The sequence below is a fragment of the Rhineura floridana genome, chromosome 5, assembly GCF_030035675.1.
Source record: "Rhineura floridana isolate rRhiFlo1 chromosome 5, rRhiFlo1.hap2, whole genome shotgun sequence".
NCBI classification, from domain to species: Eukaryota; Metazoa; Chordata; class Lepidosauria; order Squamata; family Rhineuridae; genus Rhineura; species Rhineura floridana.
The window spans coordinates 81,072,624-81,096,750 of record NC_084484.1 but is presented as its reverse complement, the minus strand read 5'-3'; the positions used below and the strand labels follow the sequence as shown (position 1 = coordinate 81,096,750).

At 41.2% G+C, this 24,127-nt stretch overlaps 1 protein-coding gene across 10 annotated transcripts in view; it reads right to left on the bottom strand.

The window, feature by feature from the left end:
• Positions 1-23,253, bottom strand: part of POLA1 (DNA polymerase alpha 1, catalytic subunit) — a 314,094-nt gene extending 290,841 nt beyond the window's left edge. For 3 of the 10 annotated variants that reach the window (XM_061627351.1, XM_061627354.1, XM_061627353.1), the window contains exons 1-14: positions 22,985-23,251; positions 18,092-18,213; positions 17,669-17,765; positions 16,820-16,900; positions 14,523-14,638; positions 14,250-14,312; positions 13,293-13,391; positions 11,101-11,296; positions 10,177-10,357; positions 9,732-9,910; positions 7,041-7,153; positions 6,288-6,404; positions 5,103-5,177; positions 4,134-4,272 (exon numbers count right to left, since the gene is read on the bottom strand). In XM_061627351.1, coding sequence (XP_061483335.1) covers positions 4,134-4,272; positions 5,103-5,177; positions 6,288-6,404; positions 7,041-7,153; positions 9,732-9,910; positions 10,177-10,357; positions 11,101-11,296; positions 13,293-13,391; positions 14,250-14,312; positions 14,523-14,638; positions 16,820-16,900; positions 17,669-17,765; positions 18,092-18,213; positions 22,985-23,036 — 1,630 coding nt within the window. In that variant the 5' untranslated portion in view covers positions 23,037-23,251. Of the gene's footprint in view, positions 1-4,133; positions 4,273-5,102; positions 5,178-6,287; positions 6,405-7,040; positions 7,154-9,731; positions 9,911-10,176; positions 10,358-11,100; positions 11,297-13,292; positions 13,392-14,249; positions 14,313-14,522; positions 14,639-16,819; positions 16,901-17,668; positions 17,766-18,091; positions 18,214-22,984 lie in introns of all 10 variants that reach the window. The other 7 variants (XM_061627349.1, XM_061627345.1, XM_061627348.1 and 4 more) reach the window with 5 other exon arrangements.
• Between the last annotated feature and the right edge of the window lie 874 nt (positions 23,254-24,127).

Genomic DNA, 24,127 nt, shown 5'->3' with positions numbered 1-24,127 from the left:
CCACCAGATTTGGCGCTGATTCAACTGTCGGGCAGTCTGCAAGTACTCTAGGTTCTGATGATCCATCTATACTTGCACCAGATGACATGCCCCTTCTAGTTGGTGGCGCCATGTCTTGAAAGCCACCTTGATTGCTAGCAGCTCCTTTTCCCAAATAGTATAGTTCTTCTCTGAAGATATGAGTTTCCAGGAATGAAACCCATATAGAAGCAGAGTGTGTCCCTTGTCTACTGGCTGCAGCAGTACTGCCGCTACAGCTTTGTCTGATGCATTGGCTTCTACGATGAAGGGCCTAGCAGGGTTGGGTTGCTGGAGGGTGGACTCCAAGGTAAAGGCTTCCTTGAGGCAATGAAATGCCTGCTGAGCCGCGTCAGTGCAGTGGAACTTATCTTTAAACTGGAGCGGATCTGAATGGGCACAGTTAGCTCGGAGAAGTGAGGGATGAACCAGAGGTAATAATTGGCAAAGCCCAAGAAGAGTTGCACGTCCTTGACACAGCATGGGGGCTGCCATTGTAGGATGGTCTCCACCTTGGTCGGGTCCATCTGGATACCGGAGGGGGAGATACGGTGGCCTAAGAAGTCAACGGTGATCAGATCAAATTCACATTTTTCTAACTTGGCAAACAGGTGGTATTCCCTCAGACGCTGCAATACTGCTCGGACATATTTCTCGTGTTCTTGGGGGATTCGGGAATAGATGAGGATGTCATCCAGGTAAATCACCAGGAAGCGGTCAAGGAAGTCCCGAAAGACATCGTTCATAAAATGCTGGAAGACCGCTGGGTCATTGCACAAACCAAACGGCATCAAGGTATACTTGAAATGTTCGTATCTGGTACGGAAGGCTGTCTTCCATTCATTCTCCTCCCAAATGCGCACTAGGTTGTAGCCCCCCCCCCCCGCAGATCCAACTTTGTAAAGATTCAGGCCTCACATAACCTCTCCAGTTCTGGGATCAGAGGCAAAGGGTACCGGTTCCGAACAGTGATCCAGTTAAGGGCCCGGTAATCATTGCAAAACCGGAGCTCCCCACACTTCTTCTTTACAAACAACACTGGGGCAGCAACTGGCAAAGTAGAGGGGCAGATAAACCCCGGCACAGGTTCTTATTAATGAACTCCGTAGAGCCACCAATTCAGGTTCGGATAAGGAATGAATCCTCCCCACTGGAATTTTGGTCCCAGGTACCAACTCAATCAGGCAGTCATATGGGCGATGAAGGGGTAGCCAATCTGCCTTCCACTTCCCAAACACCTCACAGAACTCCCTGTACTTGTGCGGCAGTTTGTCCAGTTTGGGGCCCTCTTCTGAAGTACCCATGGCCCGCTCCGTCTGGACCCAACAAGCCTTTCGGCACGGTGAGGAAAGGAAGGACATCTGGTCTGCTGACCACTGAATGCACAGATCGTGTTGCTTCAGCCAAGCCAGACCAAGCACTAACGGGAAGTGGGGGGCTGCTGCGAGGTAGAATTGGATCTGTTCCTAGTGTCCCGCCAACATCATCCAAGTGCAGTCTCCTGCACCACTGGTCCTGAGGTCAGGAGCCGCCCATCAATGGTTCCCACCAGTACAGGCAGGGCGGTATGCTGTTGTGGAATGTGGTTCAGGGTGGCAAAGGAAATGTCCATAAAGTTGCTAGTGGAGCCTGAATCCAGCATGGCTTCCACTTGCAGGATCCCCTGTTCAGGGATCTTCAGGGTGACCAACACATTCAGGTGACAGGCTGGAGGGGCTGTGTTGACAGGCCCTCTTGACGGTAACATCATCCCGGTCTAGGGGCCTGTCGTGGCCAGGGTGCTGCCGTTTCCCGGGGTTGCTGGTGGTGGGCTCTTAACAGGACACAGTGCTGCAAAATGGCCCGGGGCCCCACAGTACAAGCAGAGGCCTTGTTGCCTGCGCCTCTGCTTCTCCTCTGGGGATAGAAGCAATCAAGCCCCGCCCAGTTGCATGGGTTTCTCGGGTGGGGTGGGGTCTGTGGGCCAGAGGCCCACGTTGACTGGTGTGGAGACAGGGTCTTTGTGGGCTGGTCGGAGGCGGGCAGAGGCTCACCTGCTTTCCAATCTCCCATCGATCTGGAGGCACAAGTGAATCAAGACTTTCAAGGTTACGGGCGTTCCACCCAAGCCAACTCATCCAGTAGTTCATCTGACAGCCCCTCCTGAAATTGATCCATGAAGGCTGCTTCATTCCAAGCTAAGGCCTGTTGCAACAGACAGAAGTCAGTTACATACTCAGTGTGAGGACATCAGTCTTGTCCTAACCGGTGTAGGCGGTGGTTTGCGGTGACAGATTTCACAGGGTCCTCAAATGCGGCTCGGAGCTCCTGGGTAAAGGCAGTCAGGTCAGTCAGCACTGGGCTGTACTCCAACAGCAGGGGAGTGGCCCACTTCGCTGCTGCTCTGGTCAGCAGACTAATTAGAAATCCCACCTTTATCTTGTCATCTGGGAAGGCTTCAGGTTTCAGGTCTATATAAAGTTGGGTCTGTGCCAAAAAGTGGAGAGCTGCTCAGCCACTCCAGACAACTTTTCCAGAGCAACCACTGGGCATTTCCCTTTGATGGCCAGTGTGGGAGGGGAGGCTGCTCCCTGCTGAGCTTGCGGGGCTTGCGCAGCTATGGTTAACTGGTCAACCTGGGAACGCAGGACGAGATTTTCCTGCACAAGCTGCTCCATAGCTGAAAACTCAGCCCCAGCTGCTCTTAATTTGCAGGTCTGGCTAGAGTCAATCTGTCAAACACGGTGGGTTCACAGCAGCTAACACTTAATTAAAAGATACCAGATGCCGGCCAGACCATAAATCTGTTAGGCAGGAGGAACCAGGGCCAGTCAATGTGTTTACTATTTGGGAAGCGCTGAAGGAGGATGCAGGGGAGTCAAGTCCTTAAGGTAGTCCAATGGTCCAGGAACCAAGAGATCCGATCAGGCAGGGCAGGGCCCAACGCACGGGTCAACAGGGGAGCACGAGCGATGTCTGCAGAAAGACTTGACATTGACTCTAGCAAGCAGTCCTTTTCTTCCAGTTCTTTTATACTCAGCGTTCGAGGCCAGGTGCTTACAATCAGCCTGTGTTCTTGCGAGCTCTCCTGCTCCTTAATTGAGCTGATTGCCTTTGTTGTTGCAACACCTGTTGGCGTCTTCTCTCTGCTGGGGGAGGGGCAGCCTCCTGGTCACTTCCCAACTCTGACAGACAGGCTCCCTCAGGGGCTTGCCCCTGGTCTGGCAAAGGATCCTGAGCTGTCTCCTTGCTTGTCCCCTCTCCTGCGTCTGCAATCTCCCATTCCTCTTCCTCCTTGGATGAGTCCTCTGAGGGGGCCATGACACCAAGCAATACACTAGACTTATACGCTTCCCTCTCCCCCTGTACAGCTTGGAGGAGGATTCTGTCAGGTTTAGTTAATATTACATATAAACCAAAGATCCTCAGTTATAACAAATTCTAGACAGTTTCATAATAATTCAGCTTCAGATCAGAGGTTATGAAATCTGCTTATATAAACTCACCAGGGTTTATTTAAACAAGACACTGCCTGTATGCAATGCTAAGCCAAGATTCTTTAAAAGTGAAACTAAATTCAGCAGAAATCCTCCTCCCAGCTCTGCAGGAGGAAAGAGGCTTGTCCATGAAGTGCTAATCCAAGTTTTAGCATTATGTGCAAACCAGCCCATAGCAATATAGTCACAACTTACTTTAGCTGATTTGTTACATGAACTACTTTAAGTTTAACTGTGAGCCACACATTTATATTAAGCCACATATACAGTTATATGTGGTGTTATATGACAGAACATATATATGTATATATATATTTATACAGTTATATGTGATGTTATATGACAGAACAGTAGATGCCATTTTGGGGACTTCAACTTCCAAGAGATGCTTCTATAGGCAGATTTAATCGAATCCAAAATAATAAGATTAAAAAATAAAATTAGGTTTACAAGTCTAAGACTGCAAGGAGCACTCTTCACTTTAACCTGAAAATTTACAAACTCTTAACAATTTTGTTTTCAGAATATTTTCCTCTCAATCTGGAAACCATTAAACAAGCTAAACATCGCCCCAACCACTACTCCATTTGGACATCCATACAAGTGATCTATTAGGTATTCTACATGAAATATTCATACGTGGATTTTTTATTTCCAGCCAACTTGGTCCTTTAATCTTCCTGTTCATCAAGAAGAGTTCTAGACTAGATGTGTTAGTTCCAAACACATGAGAAAATGTCTCTCCTTTCAGGTCTTGAGGAAGGCGACCGAATTCAGCCTGAGAATTGAAGCATATTTATGAACCATTTTACTGTATGTTGCAACATAGCTTTCCCAATTTGTAAAATTAGATTTTAACTATGTGGAAATCAGACACCTCAGAAAAGGCCTATACAAGCTCCCTTTAAGCTAGGCATATAACATTCAAAGTGCTTGAGCCACATGTAGCCGCCCAGGTACTTCATAAATTAGCTTGGAATTAAGCAGAAATAAGCAGTTTATCAAACACCTGGTGGGCTGCAATCCATGCATGACACACTTTAAATCTGCAGGTCAACTTTACGTATGAATGACAAACCAAAGAATGCTCTGCCCCCTAATGTCCTGTGACAATACAGATAGTTTATTTGTAACTGTAAGGCATACAGTACACATATGGTGACTTCCAGTGATGTCTGCCGCACAAAAAGGCTTCCAGTTCCTCTTCTTTCCACTCCAATACACACCCACACCCGCCCCTAAAATCTCAGTGCAATTTTTTAGGAGGCGGCCGTCAGAGGTTAGAGAGGGTAAAATGTGTTTTCCAAGCAGTAATGAGGCAAACAGGAACCTTTGGCCACCATGGCCCACCTGCTTCTTCAAAATAGCTTCCTGGCAAATCTAGTTCCTCTTTAGTTATTGTAGGGGCTTTAGGGACATTAATTAGAGAAAAACAGAATTAAGCTGAGCAATATTTGCACCATTTTAGAAATTCTGAATCATCAGAGTTCAGCATAAGACTTTTTCACATACAAAAAAATAGTGTGCCTTAAAACATAAGATATGCAGACCTTTCTTCCTCAATGTGGGAACCAGTCTCAGAGAGAAAGCACAGTACAATTTACTCACCGGGTATCTAACTTCTAAGTAGTCGGATTTTGCAGGAACATCTGGTATCTCAAAAGCATAATTCTTTTCTACTTTCTGTGCAAAATACAGATTGAGATATTCATCAGGCATTGATGCATGAAAGTGGTACTGTATAAGCGTTTCCCTGTTAAAACCAAGTTTACCACTTTTTTTACATCAAAATCTTAACTGTGAAAACCATCTTGTGGCAACACAAACTTTTCATGCTCCTAAAATATATCCTGAAGATTGCCAAGTTGTATAAATCATACAGTTATTCAGCTTGAATGATACTCTAGATCACGGGTGGAAAACCTTTTTGACTCCAAAATCTCTATCTGGCCTCACCTCACAGGCTAACTTTGACAGGTGGGCAAGGCAACCCATCTGTCAATTACATGTTAGTGGGTTCTTGTTATTGTTGTTCTTATAAAAAATGTAAGGTACAAGTCCTTTGGAATCCAAAATATGCAATATATGCTTGTATTTTGGAAAATCATAAATAATTTTTTTTAAAAAAGCTGCCTTGTTTAAGTAATCACTGTTTGCTTTAAACCAAGAAACTTATTGGGTTGCAGACAACATAAGCCAAGATTCCTTGAAGTGGAAGTAATATTGGCAAAAGTCTTCCTCCCATCAGTCTGCAAAGGGTCGGGAATGTGGAGGAAGCCCAAAACTTAGCTTGTGCTCACTGAGGTTTCTCTACATAGTGCCAACCAGGAGTGTGCAATCTGTAGCTGACAGGATGCTGTTGGACTCCCAACATCTATCAGCCACAGACAGCATGGCCACTGGCCAGGGACAATGGGAGTTGCAGTGTAGCAACATCTGGAGAGCGGAGGTTCACTAGCTATCTTACATGAGTTTAGCTTTGTGGGAACAGCCCATTAAACTGACCTCAGCCCCTGTATGTATAACAGCATTTCTTTTTTTTACACAACATACTAAAGCTTTTAAAAATTTAAGCAGATTATTGCTTCTAACGACAGAAGCATGGTTTATACATGAGATAATATCTGCCACACTTCACATCCTCAGTGATATGTTAGCTATTTAGGTAAGATACACCACCAGTTTATCTTGAAAGAAGCATAGACATCATGCACCATTTAATACTTCCCAGTTACTTCTTGACACCTGTCTCTCCTGCCTGAAAAATGAGTACCCTCCACACTTAAGACTAACCTTGGACTTGAACTTCATGATCTTGTATTTTTCTGCAATCCTGTCATTAAATTCTTGATAAATGTCCATCATATTTACAGGATTCTCTGTCTCTTTACCAGAAGATATATCAATTCGCTTTAAGAAGAAATTTAGCAATCATGATAAAGGTAATTTCATAATGATCAAAAAAACAGGATTTGCTGTGTTGATTTTCATTATCATTTCTATAGCCATTATAGACTAACCCAGAGACAGTACCTATCCTAAGATATGGAGATGGAGCAGGAGAGGGGCAATAACGGATAAATGTGAGCAAAACAGCTCTTCACACATGGACTTCATTTCAGTTGGGATTAAGAAGTAAGGAGCTAAAACTATGCCAACAAGTTCACTGAAGAAATGGGTTTTGGAATTAATGAGGTGGCACAACTTAGGTTTTCTAGAAAGCATGTAATTTTCACCATACTGATAAAACCAACGAGACATAAATCACTTCATTTCCAATCCTCTTCCTACCATTTAATGTTATTAGTTTCATTGTTTCTTTATATAACATTGCCTTAAGTAATTCACTCAATACTCTCATCCAAATTCATTTTTCTTATCTACGATTCCAACCCATATTACACAGAAGGTATCCATACCCTGTTCTACAAATACATCGTGGAAGGTTATCAACAGGAGTTGTTTGTCATGATGCGTTTTGCCTGAACAACTTTCCATAAACAAACCATTTATGATTTGAGAAGTCTCCTACATAAAAAGACATACCGATTCACGTGGCAGTAGGTAAACAGTTCTCTCAATATTTTTTACTGTCACACAACAGCTCACATAGGACTGTGCTGATTCAATCCTCACTTTACCAAAGAGAAATACTACTCCTAAGATGAAAGGGTAAAGACAGAGACAATGCACATTAATCAAAACAGCTTAGCACAGCTGCTAATGGAAAATCTGCAATACTAAAAATTACTGAATAAACACACTAATTCACCCATGGGAGCAGAATGATTTCCAATTTGTAGTCTCTAATTGACAGCTCCATCTGCTGAAAGTCAGTACTCCACTGTCAAGTGATTGCTTTAAGAGTCTTGTACTATGCAGGCACACATCACGATAGTATGCAAGGTATTAAATGCCACCTTTAGTTTCAAAAAGGGTCTTGAAACTATGCTTCCTCATACATCCCATTACTTCCCCCCACTCCAATTACTTTTAGTTCTCTTGATTTTTAATGTTGAGATATTATTACATTTGTATTTAGTTTCATGATTAGATTATTCTTATTTTATTTTGTAAGCCACTTTGAACACATATATTGGAGGGGGAAAGCAGCAGGTTATAAGCTTTCCTAGGTCGCATATGACTATGTAATACTATGTAATGTAGTAAACCGTTGAAATCAATTGACTTAAGTGAGTTATGACCAACATACAAGCAAAGGGGTTATGTGCTGAAGTTGTCTGTCATTAAACTTCTTTAAAACTTCTCAGCAATATTAAATATGAGATAATTTCAAATCTTAACATTGCAAATACAGATTCACTTGCTATTAGCATTATTTTACATAAAATTAACATGGATCCTGTTCTTAATGGTTTAATGAGCATTCAACCACAAGTCAGTACAAGTACAGCAAGTCTAAAAATCAAACTACCCAAATGTTTGAACATGTATTCTGAGGATGGCTATCACATTCAAAGGGAAAGGGTCCTGAGAAGCAAGTTCTGAGAAGCAAGTTAGTGATAGCAAAAAATAAAAGTGTGGATTCTTTCCAAGATAAATGGTTCAATATGGGCCAACAGCCAACATCCACCGCTTGCAGCTATAAATACTTAATGCAACTATCCTCTTGGACAATTCATGGTTTCAGAAAGGTTTCTGCCAAATCATTACACCCTCATCCCCCAGAATACTAAATCCTGTCATGCAGCAACAGTAAGTAAAGGCAAGGGCAGGTATGAGAATTAGGTAAGATCTCTACTAGCTAATGTTAATGTGATTTGCATCAGATGCATGGAGTCTAGAAATTAAGCCATGTGCAGCCTTACCCTCTAACCATTATGGGGGTATACAGAGACTGTGTGTGAAACTCTTATTTGTCCTGAGGTAACATGAATCCTTCACATAATACAGTTAATACCTCATTTGCTGTAATGATTATGATTCTTTTAAACAAAAAGTAATGCCAAAATTTATTTTCTTCTACGTTACTAATTGAAACCAGGTGCAGACTTTATTATTCATCCCTGAAAAGTTATGACGACAGATCTCTTTTCATAATCAAGGAACAAGTCTTTTCATAATTATACACCATTCAGAAGCCACCACACAGAATCCAAGATAAAAGTAAAAACACTAAACAAGAGTTTTTGGATAGGATTTTTTTCCCTGTTAGTCACCAATTTTACTAAAGCTTCAGTGATCATTACCTGCTATTACAAAAATGTTGGGTATGTTCAGCATACCCGGTAGCATATCTAAACCCCTGTCCAAGAGCCAAATGAATGTTAATCAATTTTGGTGCATACAAATTAATTGATATGCATACAAATTAAAGTAAATGACAGTAGACTCCTAGAATTTTTTTTTTTAAGTTTTGATAAAATGGAGCTTTTACCAGGGATTCTTGGCTGCAGCTGCGGCATGGGCAGGGGCAGCTCATCTGGTGGGGTGGAGCCACAACAATAACCTCCTGGCAGTGTGTGTTGATCGTCATGCGCCAATCTCCCCACATAAAACAAATTCACACACAGGCATCTTCCAAGCAAAGACCTTATCTTGGAAGACAATCTTACTCGGCCACGAGTGATCGCAATGAATGAATGAAAGCTGTGGCTGCACCCACTAGGAAAGCTACTCCTACGTTAAAGCTCATCACTGCACTGCATCCAACCCATCTATGGGTACAATTTTACCAATGGAACTGTCTCTCTGACAGAAGGGGTAGGGAGGCAATTTTCAACCATTCCCCCTTCACCCTGCATCCTCCTATGCCCGCTCCCCACCCCCCAAAAATTGCCTCTCCCTTTCCTCTAACAGACGTTCCACTGGATCCAGAGACCTTCCTCGAAAGGAAGAAAAAGTATGGATCCAGCCCATTAAAAACAAATTAATGATACTTAGCATTTAGGTATTATTAGACACTGTACCCTCAGAAGGATGTTCACATTCACATTGGTGACAGAGTTGCACAGGGAGAAACAGCTGAAAGGTTAAAGTACCTCTCCACTGCAAATTGCCTTCTTCCAAATCACTGCAGGACTGAAGCTATAATCTGACTTTGGAAACTTAAGATGGCTACTAACATAGAGTTGAGTTTATGCCCATTCAATATCAAAGAACAACATTCAGCTGCAAGGAAACTAGTGAATACTGAGCCCGTTTTGAAAAATGATCCTTTATTACTTTGGCCAATAGGAGGCATGAAGGGAGAATGGTTTTCACATGCATACCTACCTGGTTGATTATACTGATCTTCATAAGCATCCAGCCAATAGAACTTGAAGATCTGCTGCCCATCTTCCCCATTTATTAGTGGAAGTTGACTGGAATCCACTTGAATTTCTGAAGCTAGATGCTGATGTTCATCTTCATCTATTGTGTCCCAGCAGGATACATCATGGAGGGAAGAACTTCTGAATGGTAATCAATGAGGAACAAAAAAAAGAGGAGGCTTTAGGTATGAAATGACTATTTAGAGTCCTCTTTTCTTCAGAACACTGATTTTTTGTACTTTTAAATCCATTACTGCAAGTCAACTAACATTTTGAGAAAATTTCTCTACCCTCATGAATCATATATCTGCCGTGAAACATTTTTCATACAAGTAGTGAATATACCTGTATGAAGTGAAGATCAGAACAAGAAGTCCCTAACATTGCTGTTTGTTATATATACTTACAAGAAATATGATTCTGTTTTCACACAGTCTGCTTGCTGTGTTTGTCTCTCTTCTGTTTTCATCTCTTCCTTCAGGATTGTGGCTCTTTCTTCTACTATTCCACCTTCCTCCATAGATTCATCAAAGTCCCCATCATCAAAATCCATTACAGCCTGTTCATCTTCTGTAATTATCGTAGTGACTTAACAAAGTCAGTATATCGAATATCAGATTAAATTAGTCATGTCCTTATTTTTGTCACAGCGTGATTTCAAGAAGACTTCCATAAGAACACAAATAGTAAGTACAAACAGTATAAAATAAAGTCAAATAACATCAAATAAAACATCAATCATAGAGGTGAACACCACTGAAATTACAAGATCCAATCAATGAAAAGTTTTCAGGAACAATCATACATTTTGCCAGATGTCTTAAAAAATAAAGCACCAAAGTCTGATGAACATGTCTTAAAAGAGTATTCCATAAGGTGGGTGCCACTACAAAAAGGCCCTCCTCCAAGTAACTGTCTGCCTACCTCATCTGGCAACAGCACCTGGAGCAAAGCCTCCAAGAGGAAAGATGCAAGGTGGAAAATATGGAAGGCGGTGGTCCTTAAAGTACCCAGCTCTCAAACTAGATATGTGGAGGCCCCCCCAAAAAAACAGAAAAACTTGAGGGGCCCGTTTCCCCCCTACTTTTTTCCAAAAAATTGGGGGAAATAGAAAAAAATTAGGGGAAACTGGGGAAAAAAGGTTTTCTCCCAAATGTTTCTGGGTTTTTCCCCAGGCCTTCACATCTCTATCCCAAACCATTTAATTACAGGGTAAAAACCAGTACCTTAAATTAAGCCCAGGAGACGCTACAACACAGAGTAATTACAAGATATATTTCAGCAATAGGAGCATCTTAAAATAAGCACTATTACCAAAATATCATAAATACCTTTAGTAACTTCCTCTCGTTTAGTTTCGATCAAGTCTCCATTTTCTACCATTTGTATTCCATTTTCAGGTTCACTTCTCTCTTCTTTGCCTAGCTCCGATCTAGCTATGTAGACTGAATGCTTACAATGAGATGAATTTGGTGAAGAAATTTCTTTTTTGAAAGGAGCAACAGTTTTTCTCACTTCAGAAGCTTTCTATAAATACAAGTAATTTTAATTAAAAACTGAACAGTGATAGTGCTTATGGATGCTATCAGTTGCTTACAACAAGTTGTTTATAATCCTTGTCATTTGCCTTATATTTTCATGTATTTATTTAGATGAGGGATGGCAAACCCCTGGCCTGTGGACCTCATCTGGCCCAGCAACCCTTCACTAGTGGCCTGCCAGCCCCCCAACACAATTTGCCACCAGTGGCAACATCACCACTATTGCAAAAAATGAAATCCTCCCCTTCGTGCTCATCAGATGACAATGATCTATCAGATCAGCAAGAAGGGGACAGTTTCCATCCCCATCAGGGCAGTGGACTTGGCTTAAACCTTTCCACCTGACCCAGTACGTTGATGGGGATGGCCAAACATACACTCATTAGGTCCGTCATCTGATGAGCGGGGAGAGAACCAACAAAATGTCATCTAAACTCTAGCAGCAAAATGACAGGTTTAATGTGTGTAGAACTTGAATGTACATTTGTTTTCAAACTGCATGGAACATCAGTAAAATATAATTCATATACATATTCACGGGGGGGAGAGGTGATAGGTTGCCTGCAAGTGAATTATTTTTATTCATTACTATGTGGGGTCTGTCACTCACTATTAATTCATTTTTATGCCAGGGTTAGTAGGCATTGCTGATCAGTGTCACCTGTAAAGCTCTTTGCAAGGTGCTTTGAAGCTCCAACTATCAGCTGATTGTCAGGGCTTCAAAGTAGCATGGAAGAGGACACAAGCCCGAGACTTGCTCAGGCTCATTGCAGCTTGTGCACATCATGCTAAATCAAGGTTTAGCTTGATATGCAAAACAGCCTCTATATTTCAAGCAGGAACCCCAGCTCAATCCCCAAACCTGTTCTCAAAAGGGCTAGAAGTGAGCAAGGCCTTTCAAACCATATCATGGAATTGCAGGGATGGAGACAGGAAGGCTAAAGCTGAGAATGAGCTGAGGTTAGCGAGAGATGCTAAAAGCAACAAAAAAGCTTTCTTCAGGTACATCCACAGTAAAAGACAGAGAAAAGAAATGGTGGCACAGCTAATCATTTTGCCATCCTCACTGAGAATGAGGATGGCAAAATGATAACAGATGACAAAGAAAAGGCAGAAGTGCTCATTTCCTACTTTGCCTCAGTCTTCTCCAAAATGAGGGTCTATGACCATCCTGGGAAACATGAAGGGACAGCATCCTGGAGTATTAAAGGACCTCGCTGAAGAACTCTTGGAACCACTGCCTATTATCTTTGTAAAATTGTGAAGGATGGGTGAAGTGCCAGATGAATGGAGGAGGGTCACTGTTGTCCCTATCTTCAAAAAAGGGCAAAAAGGAGGAACCGGGGAACTACAGACCAGTCAGCCTGACATCAATCCCTGGGAACATTCTGGAGAAGATTATAAAGCAGTCAGTCTGTAAGCACCTTGAAAACAGTGCAGTGATTACTAGAAGTCAATATGGATTTAACAATACCTGACAAACTAATCTTATCTTGTTTTTTGATTGGGTAACATCCCTGGTAGACTGTGGGAATGCTGTGGACATAATATATCCGGACTTCAGCAAAGCTTTTGACAAAGTGCCCCATGATATTCCGATTAGCAAGCTAGCTAAATATGGACTGGATGGAACAACTATCAGGTGGATCCACAGTTGGCTACAGAATCGTACTCAAAGAGCACTTATCAATAGTTCTGAAATTAATGAACCTAAGGTAGTCATATTAACTTCAATGGGTCTACTCTGGGTAGAGCTAGCATAGAATACAGCACAGGAAGTCCATTTAAGTAGATTTGGAGTGCAAAACCACTATACAACTGATAACCAGATATAATTTTTTCCAATCTAACTGATTAACTGCTGATTAATTACTGATTTTGTAGTTTCAATTTTCTCTCTGTATTCAAAACAACAAACCAAATTAAAATTAAAAATATCACAAAGCATAAGTAAAATTAACATTTCTATTTAAGAACATTACCTTGGAGACTTGAGATTGCACAGAAAAAGGATTCAAGGGCATTCCAAAAAGCCGCTTTTTTTTTAGTACTGCAACTGGTGGCGGTGCTAAATGAACTGACTACAAAGGAGAAAAACATTAGGCATCAGTTCTGCTGTAGTAGAATTTACAAAAGATACATTTTGCCATGTTCTAAATGAAGATGTGTACAGCTGAGAAATTAGAAGTGGCCCCTTGTCCCTCTCCCACACCCAAACATCACCAGCTCCTTGCAGAAAGGGCAACTTGTATAGGATTTTATTTATTTATTTATTGCATTTCCATCCTGCCCTACCATCCCTACCATCCCTTCACAGTTTGCAATAGGCAAGCAGCAGCTCACTGGGCATTTTTGTACCTTTGGGTCAAAACACTTCATGTTTTTAGGTACTTAAGTATTATCAGGCTGCATCAGGATTTTAGAAATCCAAGGACAGAGCAATCCTACAGCAGCAGAGAAAGAGAGAATTTAGCATAGGAACCACCCAATCCATAGCTGTGCTAGTCTCACATTGGCTAGAGGAGAAATGGAGGGGAGTGGCTGGAGGGAACTAGGTATGCCAGACCTAGTGGAGGTTCCCTTCCTTATCAGGGGGTTGAGATCGGGTGCTGGGGAAACAGGATGGCACTGGAATCCAAGGCCTCTCTCAATCTGCCCCTTTTCTCTCCCTACTACCAGAACACCAACAGCAAAGGAGGGACAAATACAGAGGTTTCTGTGGCCGCAATAGAGAGACCTCCATGGCCAGACTTCCTTCTCAGCCTGTGGAGAGGGAGGGCCACAACATCCTATGGCCCCTGGAAGTGTATGGCAGTCCCTTATCCAGTGTATATTTGAAGCTCTCTTTAAAGTATCTGAAGAACAAGTAGACTTACAGGTTTAAAACTCTAAGCCTTGCTCCTCTACTGCCACCACCCAGAACACACATGAATTCCTACCTCAGCATTTAGATCTTGCAAAATGTCTCCTAGCAAATCATCCTTAGATAGGTCAACAGGTTTCTGTAAAATGAAACACATGTGCTCAGTAAACTTATGAAGAAAGCTCTTAGTTTTTTTTTCAAATAAAAGCTAAGCTATATTGTACTTTGCTCCTACTGCAGTCTTTTTCAGAAGTTAAATGAACAAAAGATTTGAGGATGAATACAAAAATATATCGATTTGTCTAAATTCAGATAATTGTGGGGTTTTTTTACATAAAACATAACTTACATCAGCACTTTTCTTCCCAGTACTGGCCATAAACATAGATTTAATAGTGTTTGGTTTTGACACCAGAGCCTTCTTCACATTTTTGTTGTCATTTGTAGAAGTCGTGTCTCTTCTTCCTAACAAAATAATACAGCACCTTTAAATATCAAAATTCTATCGATAAGGCATCTTAAGTCAAAATATATTAGTAATGACAGATGCAGATCAATGTTGAAGATGATAGTTTAGTTCCAACAATGGATTAATTAAATGAACAAGCAGTTGCTTTTAAGTCACTTTCAAGTCACATCTGAAGCTCTGGTTGAAAAGTGATGTATAGTACAATCCTATGCTTGTCTACTTAGAAGTAAGACCAACAGAGTTCAATAGGGCTTATTCTAAGGTAAGTGGGTATAGCACTGCAAAGCTAGAAGCCTTAAGCAATTAAGTAAAGATCAAACCACATGAAGATTGCTCTACATGGGCAGTAATGTATACACAGCAGCTCCCTACATGAGACCACAAACAAGCTTATGGCTTGCAGTAGCACAACCAAGACAAGAAATTGTGCTGTAAGCTATTACAAACAATCTGCACACTGAGTAGTCTTCACAAAGACTGGTTTTAAAATAGCTACCACAGTTGTCTGTTGAATCCATTCCAAACGTCTTGTTGTAGAATACCCAGTGTACTTGTTCCATTTCTAATCAAGTTTATAGCCCAGTTTACAGGGCTATACAACTGTCTGGAAGACCAAACAGCAGGGAATCAGCAAGTAAAACAGGTGTGGGAACCTTTTAGCCCACACCTAAACTGTTGCTGAACTATGATCATCCCTGGCCATGCTCACTGAGGCTAATGGGAGTTGTAGATCAGCAGTATCTGGAGAAGCAAAAGGTCCCTACACGTAATGTAGAAGGTAAGCTTTTGGAGTTTTGTTTTGTTGTGAAAGGCTATTTTTTCATGATGAAAATGTTGCCCCTTTAATATTCAGCTCAGCCAAAGTAAAATAAAAAATATGTCAAATTATTCTTGAAATTATAAAAAGGAAACCACCTGGCACACAGTGACAGTATAGGCATGATGAAACAGAATTATTCATTCATCAGTTTACTTGAAACTTGATGAAAACAAAATGAAACCACATTTCGATTATTTAAATGGCTATTAAACTGTCACAAAGATAGCACAGTTGCTCTTTTAAAATGGATCTTGCATATACGCTTACCTCTACGTAAAAAGAAAAAATTACTTTCTGTAAGTAATTATATGATTTAACTTTTATTTTTTGTTATTGTTGCTGTTTGCATTTTGGATTTTTTTTAAAATATTAACTTTTACAACAGGTGTGCCAACCTTCAGTTCCCACTTCACAAAGTACTTTCTTGAAATAACCTTTTTTCCCCTTCAGCTTAGATTCCCAATTTCTATTAGCACTCTACGAAAGTGGACATTGACTAATTATTTTACACATTATTAAAGCAATGTACTATTTTCAGTGAAACTGTTTCTTAAAGTAGAAAGCAGTTACCTGTATTGGGTTTTGACACAAGTTCCAATTCAGACACCAAAACCAAAGCATCACATGGCTCCCAATACAATAAATATTAATTTCAGATAAGGGTATTATAAAGCATATACTTGCATTTAGATGCAAGCCATAGGCTTGCATGCAACTCTTTCGTCCCTGACATGGCTGCAAAAAGGTGACTGAAAGCTTCCACTAGTGTTTTAACCAGAGTTTAGTGTGTCATCCAAACCCGGAACAGTTAATCTCAAACCAGTCTGAAGCAGACAAATTTCAACAAGCTATAGTTAAGATTAACCACAGTTTCTCCAGGTTCAGAAAACATGACAACTGTAGTTAATCTAAAATGGAAGCAAAAGCTTTCAAATTTCTCCTCACAGGAGGAGGAAGTGCTTGAGTCCAAGGCTCATTCTTGTAACATTAAACCAGCCTTTTCCAACCTTTGGGTCCCAAGTTATTGCTGGACTACAGTTTCCATAATTCCTGACCACTGGCCATGCTGGTTGGAGCTGATGGGAGTTGTAGTCCAGTAACATCTGAGGACCCAAAGGTTGAGAAAGTCTGCACTAAACTTTAGTTTACGTTACATCTAAACAAAGCAAATTTGTCAAGAGAAGATCTTTGAATGCCATGACCCGGACAACATGTCAAATGGACATGCTCCTAGCAACAGCACTTTGTGCATCAGCAATATAAAAATATGTCTCTTTTCAAATAATTACTGTGTGTATTCTTCAGTCTAACTTTTATGAATTGCCTTTCAGGACAGCTGCTAAAAAAGTTCACTCACTTTTCTTGCTGGAATCAAGAGCATCATTTTCCAAGTCTTCATCAAAAATCTCCCTGCCGTCTTCTACATAGCCGACTCCATCTGTGTAGGAAAAGTATCATACTTTGCAAACAGGCAGCCACATTTGAGTTTAGCAGCCTACTTTCTGGTTAGTCAGCTTAAAATGTAAACATGTCTTCACTGAAGTAGTTTATGGATCAAAACCCTCATGGCCCAACCATACACAGCTACAGCAGCACAAACAGCAACCTAGGCCTAGCAAGGTGGCCAGGAAGAGCTGGAAAGATTGTTCCCATCAGCTTAACACCAAACTTTGAGCATTTACCTTACTTAAAGTTTACAGGGCTATGCCAGCATTTCACTTATTCTAGTGGTCTAAAAGAGGCACAAATTGCCGATGACAAGTGGCTGTTCTCGTCCCTGTATCAGTATACCAGTTTTGAGAAAACCCCACTCCCATCCATTTTTAACTGCTTTTAGAAAGTCTTTAATTATATCATTAATGTGTTTGCTGCCCTGGGCTCCTTTGGGAGAAAGGGTGGGGGACACATTTAATAAATAAATAAAATAAAAACAAACAATGTCCAAAGCCACAGAACCAGTCCACAAGTTGTTTTACAGATCCCACCGATCCACAAAGCAATTCTTAAAAGCATTTTTCATCCCAGGTATTTTCATTTATTAACTTTGATCAAATAAGCTCCTTCAGATGCACACAAGGAAATGGATAAACTCTATGGAACTTTTATTTAATTTTGCAAATAACCAAGTTTCTCCAAACCAAGGGAAGCATAGCTGTTGCGGTGTCAGCACAAAAACAAGAATGAAAATTAAATCCAGTTCACAAACCATCATCCACAATCCAGTCATCTTCCTGGCGTTCTCTGACAATCTTAGAGTATTGTTCTTCATCAATTTCATCATAAACACTTGTAAACTCCTCAACCTGCAACAAGGAGAGTAACCATTGTAACTGTCTCTTTCAAATGGACTACAAAATAAACTAAATAACTAATTCAGATATTCCAACATTATCAGGACTTCTATTTATATAAAGATACACTAACATGGGAAGGCACAACACATTTGGTTAGTCAGTAACTTCAGGTACCCTTTCCCCCCCTCCCCCCCTCCCTCTCTCCCTCTCTCTCTCCCCCCCTCCCTCTCTCCCTCTCTCTCTCTCTCTCACATGGCAACATGGTAGCATTCCCTCATGGGGCAGTCACAGGTTCCTAAAAGCAAGAACTAAAACCAGAAAATTGGTTTAGTTACCTCATATTTTATTTTCTCACCAGCCTTTGCCTTTTTCAAACGTTCTAATGCTTCTTGTCTCCCTTTTTTAGATTTCTTCTCGCGGCGTGAACGTGAAGCTGCAAAATTTGCAGAATCACTTTCTAAAAAGCAGAATAATAGTTATTAACTACAGTTAAAAACAGACTGTAAGACTATAAATGCACAATGTATATAAACACACCATTATGATAATCAGTAGTCAAATGTCAAGGTCAATGAGAGAGAAGGTTTTTAAATGTAAAGTTAAGCAGAAGTTGCAATCCACAAATAACTTCTCACCTCTGCCCTTTACTTTTGCATTTCACCACCTGACCAACAGGTAATAATGGCAATGCTTTTTTTAAGCAGGGGAGGGAAAGACTGAAAGGGTATACAGCTATCAATTCATATGAAAAGTTATTTGCAAATTAAATGCCACATCTACAATGTAGTACCAGTTTTAAATGTCAGATATTCTATACTTATTTTAAAGAAACAAGAAAGGAGGAGATTGCTGTAGCTTTGGGTTGCTCCAATTTTTTTGTACACCGCCCAGAGAGCCACTCGCTATGGGCGGTCTATAAATGAAACAAATAAATAAAAAAATAAATAAAATCCTACTCAGAGGAGACCCACTGAGATTAATATCCATGACTATTAATTTCAATGGGCCTGCTCTGAGTACACCTTAGATACATCCCATTATTACTAGACAGAAACTGATTACTGTACTCAAGAAACCTAGGGCCAAACTAGATTTGACATAGGCTTAGATTTCCCAAAGCCTAGTTCTTTGGTCAAAAGCAGGTGAAGGGGGCAGAAAATTTCCATACAAAATGTACTGCCACTATATTTTTCCACAGAAAGTTTTCCATTTCCAAAAATGCATTGTTTCATAAAAGTAACTAACAGCACAGTGACTAGATATTAATTAAGCAGTTTCAGATTTGTAATGAACTTTTCTCAGCTACTCATCTCTAATGCACAGTTCTCTTGAGTTTTCTGTGCCTCCATTTTTCTTTCATAAAATTTAAACTGTTGGCTGCATTCAAATGTTATGTTAACAGAAAGCCACTAATTTCCTGTCTCTGCTCCCCACTACAGCCCCTGGAAGACTCTCCTGCAGGTCAGGAGACATGGATATGGTGTGAGGCAGCAGTGGGAAGGGGAAATTGCAGAAAAACTCCACTCACGCAAGCTGACTCTGACTGACTTTTGGCGATTTCCCCCTCCTGCTGCATCTCTCAAGCCTTTCCTGAGGCTCTCCTGAGCCCAGGAGTTTTTCTAGTGGTGCAGTGGGAAGGAGGGGCAGAAAAGCCAGATTGCACAGATGTCAGAGCTGGCACATGAGTTTCCATAATGTTTGGTACCCAATGTAACAAAAATGTTTATTGAATTGTATTTTAATGTCTTAAAATACAAGTTTACCAATAAAAGAAACTCCCAAGCGAAGTTTAGCTTCCAAGGAAAGTTTTGCATTTGTCTGAAGGTAACATTTAAACAATATAAAGGCTGAAATTCTATACATTCTTAGCTAGGATTAAGTCCCACTGAACTCAATGTGGATTACTTCTGAGTAGACATGTATAGGATAGCATTCAGGCAAAGCAATCCAAACCCCATCTTATCACAGTGGAGGGGATTTGAGTGCAGCAGAGGTGCCCCTCCACATGATTCTACTTGACTCTTCCAGCCGTTGGGAGCTCCACCTGTGCAAAGGAGCCAGCTGCCAAAAACACGGGTAACCAATAGCCAGCATAAGCACAGGATGTTTGGGAGCTGGAGCTGGGCTGACTGAGGATCCTAAGCTAGCTGAGCTATCAGCAATGGACCCAATCTGGGCATCTCTGCTGCACCAGCCTGGCACTGGCACAGCAAAAAATAATCAGCACAAATACTGCCACCTTCCTCGCACAAGTGGCAGGAATTCAGTAGGGCGGTGGCTCCAGTGAGGAAATGTGCCCTAAATGTCCTTTTTTAATCTTCTTCCATTACATAGCTTTCCGTTTATTTTAACAGCTGTTGAGATATTTATACAACACATGAAATTAACATGGTATACATTTTCACTTTCTTTACTAAATGTAACAAGTTACTAAATGTAACTAAAATGTAGCACTAAATATATCCACATAAAGCTATTTTGAGGGGAGCAGCAGGGACAAACACATTGGCTCTCACTCCTTCTGTTGCCATTTCAGTCACCTTCCAACTTATGACAGGTGACTCTCTGAAGCAGGGCACCTTTTGTATCCTGAGATGCACATGCAACCCACACACTTATGGCTTCAAACAGTTGCCTTTCCAAAACAGCAACAGAGACAGATGAAGCTAACACTTCTGTTCCTGCTGCCCTTTATTCACACTTTATACTAACACCCGGAGAAAGCTAATGTTTCCTGTTGGAGCAAGTAGTTATAACATCCACCTATTCCTGGTTAAGTAAGCACTTCCCAAATATTGCCTACACTACTTTAAATATCATTATCAATGGATTAATCTCATAAAATGATTAAGCTATCTTTGCCATCAATTATCTGAACAAAAATCTAAACTCATTTCATTTCTGTTAATTTTATGGACCAAAATACAGGTAAATTCTTCATAAATGGTGATGCATCCCACTGAAATGTATGGGACTTCTAGTTAAAAAAAATTAGGATTGTGCTTAAAACCTCCCAAAGTTTAATAGACATTAAAAGTTATCTTTTTTAAAAAAAATTAAGCCCTTAAACCAGAAACATAAATGATTATTCATAAGCACAAAAGTGCAGGGGGAGATTTTTGTTTTTGTTTGCTGTTTATAGACACAGCAAGATTTGCCATTACAAAACAATTACAGTTATAGAGCGCTGCTAATGAGAAGTACTGGCAAAGTGTAAAATCTGATATTAATTTGACAATAAATGTGGGGAGAAAGGATTAATACTAATAACAGATAGCAATGTAAACATACATCTCAGGATCCCCATCATGTTCTCCATAAATTCTTTCTTCTAAGTATTACTGTCATCTTTAAAAAATAAAAAGCACTTTTCTTTTGAGCAAATATGACACACACACTGCAGGCTTGGAAATAACCTTTTGCTTGATTATCTGTGGTAAGAATCATCTCCAGGCAATCAAGCTAGAAAGCTTTTGTTATCTGAAGGATAGTTGGCCCAATGTGCTAAAAATGGCTACTACAGCCTTCCCCAATCTAGAGCCCTCCAGAAGTTTTGGACTATAATTCCCATTAGCTGTACTTGCTGGGACTGATGGGAATTGTAGTCCAAACCATCTTAAGGGCACCAGGCTGAGGAAAACAGCACTGCTATAATCAATATGCGTTCAGGCAGACTAGTAAAATTACAATGCAATCCTATGCAGGCTCACTTAGAAGTAAGCCCCCTCTGTGTTCAGTGTTGCTCTGTCTCATGCAAGGATTGCAACCTGAATCACTTTTATGAGCTTGTCTGCAAGGCTTCACTATTCCAACTACCCAGATATTTTTTCAAGAGAGAAAAGCAGCTTTCCACTACACTTACTACATGCTGCATTTGACAGCAATGCTGCCTGATGTCACTCCTGATGTCACACTCATGACATCTAACCGTAGTTCTCTCCCCTAGTCCTTCAAATTCACACACAGTATCTCACACAACACTTTAAGACATTTGCCTGCCAAAATAAAAACCCTTACAAGGCATATACATTTTTCTTTTCACTTTAGGGGACAGAACCTCTGTAACCTTGGAGAGAAGAGGAAAGCAGCAGCAACATTTTCATGTGCCAGGCTTCCTTCACAATTCCGTCGTGAGGGTAGCTAACCCAACCTTTAGATCAGTCTGCTTCTCAAAGGCTTCCACAATTACCCTAACTACCAGCCTGCCAAGCAGCAGCATTTTAAAAGATCAAAGCTGCATGGGCATTGCTGGCTCCAGTCACTGGGCATTTGGAGAACATTTATTTATTTCATTGATGATTTGCTTCCCATGAAACGCCCCAAACAGATTTAGCAATAAAAACATCAACAATAAAACATCTATCAATACAATTTCTTGTCCAATGTAGAAAAAGACTGGGATAAGAATCTCCATTTAAAAGGCTTGTTGGAAGAGAAAGGCTTTCAATAAGCACCAAAAAGACAACAAAAACAGTTTCTGCCTGATATATAATGGGAGGGAGTTCCAAAGGGTAGATGCTACCACACTAATGGTCCGATTCCTACACTTTTGTCCATCTGCTACAATTGTCCTAGAACCATCAATAACAGTGATAGAGTTTCTTTTTGATCCCTAACAAACCACATGCTGCTCAGATGAAAAATGTCAAGATTTGGAACTAGAATCTTTAGTGGGAAGCAAAGGAGTCAGAGGAAGAAGAAATGCTACCCCTCTGTACATATTTGAGAATGCACACCACAGAAACCAGTGAGACTTGCTTCCAAGTAAACATGTATGGGGTTGCACTGCATATGGGAGTACCCAACAGAAAAGGTACCTCGGATATTCCTTGTTTACATTACTGAATGGGTTTCTAGAGGAGAGAAATGGCTTATAAAGTCTCTACATCAGTGACAGGGAAACTGCGAGGCTGCAAACTTGCTTATTTAGAACACTTATATACTGCTCCTCTCTCTCTTTTAGGACGAGTTGCCCAGGCAGGAATCACCTTGCCTGGTTGTAAGTGTTAAGCCCAGATCCCAATTCAGCGGGCTTTCCAAGAGACAAAAAAAGCACTTGCTGCTGCCGCCGCCCTTTCCCCTTCGTGCTTCAGCGTCCGTCCCCCGACGGCCATACACACCCTTCCTCCTTCCCCTTTGTCAGTAGCCACCGGTTTTGGCCCCTTCCTCCCATCCCCCGGTTCATTCCACAACACGGCGCCCTTCCCCACGGCAGCTCCTTCTCTAACCTCCATGGCAACCATCACCAGCCCCGTCGCCCGGGCCCTCGCTCAAATCCATTGTGGAACAGCGGGTGGGGAAAAGAGCGGATTGCTGCTCCCTGTCGCGCCTGCAAGCCCGACCCACAACTTCACGCTCCCGCGCCAAAGCGCCTGAAAGTGGCGCGAGAAAAGAGACCCAAGTGCCCCGGCCAGACGAGCAGCCAATCAGAAGCCACGCTCACGGTATCCGTCCTTCCTATTCCGCTTCAGGGTCGAAGAGAAAGAGAAAGAGTGGCTGAGTTACACCTAGACTGGGAGGAGAGAAGTGCGCGCGCGGCTGCGACGGAAAGCTATACATCGTTTCCTTTCTTTGTACTTTCGTACGTTGCGAGTGAAGTCGGGAAAGGAAGACGCGAACAGGGGCGAAGTGCGGCCGGGGCGTGTGTAAGCCCTAAAATATCAAGACGTTTTTTGCTCCGTGTCGAAAACAGGCACCTAGTTTTGTATACGGTATATAATTGCACATCTATAGACTTTGCTTTTCATGTTTTGAATGGTTTTGAATCTTTATCTTTAATGGTAAGCTCAAAACTTGGAATTTGTATGGGGTTTATTTGAACCTGCTGCTGCGTTGTTTTTAGTTGTGGGGGGGTTATTATTTGTTTGGGGAGGAGGTGCCTGTTTACTTTCTGTAAGAGGCAGGATATAAATGTATGAAATGAAATAAATAAGTTGCATGTGGCCTATTCGAGGAGAGAAAGACCAAACCCCTGTTCTGTAAAAATGATTATTATTACTAACTATTTGTATCGTATTTTAATGTGAAAATGATTTTGCAACACGGGTACTAGTCCAGCTCTGTCATGTGATGTAAGATCACTGAAAACAAGCCCAATGGCAGCTTCAAGAAGGTGATTTTCATCTGAACCACAGTAAAGAGAATTGGTGAAACCTCCATCCCCATCTGCCACGGTCGCTATTCACCCTTCAGTGTTAATATTGCATAAAACAATCACATAAAAGACATTCACACATTTAACTTATTGTCTAGTTTGGCTAATTTTCCCCATTGTTTTCACGATCAAGGTTCTGGTTTTGGTGTACAAAGTCCTATACAGCTTGGGACTAGAATACCGGAAAGATCGTCTTGCCCCTTATATACCCAGTCGA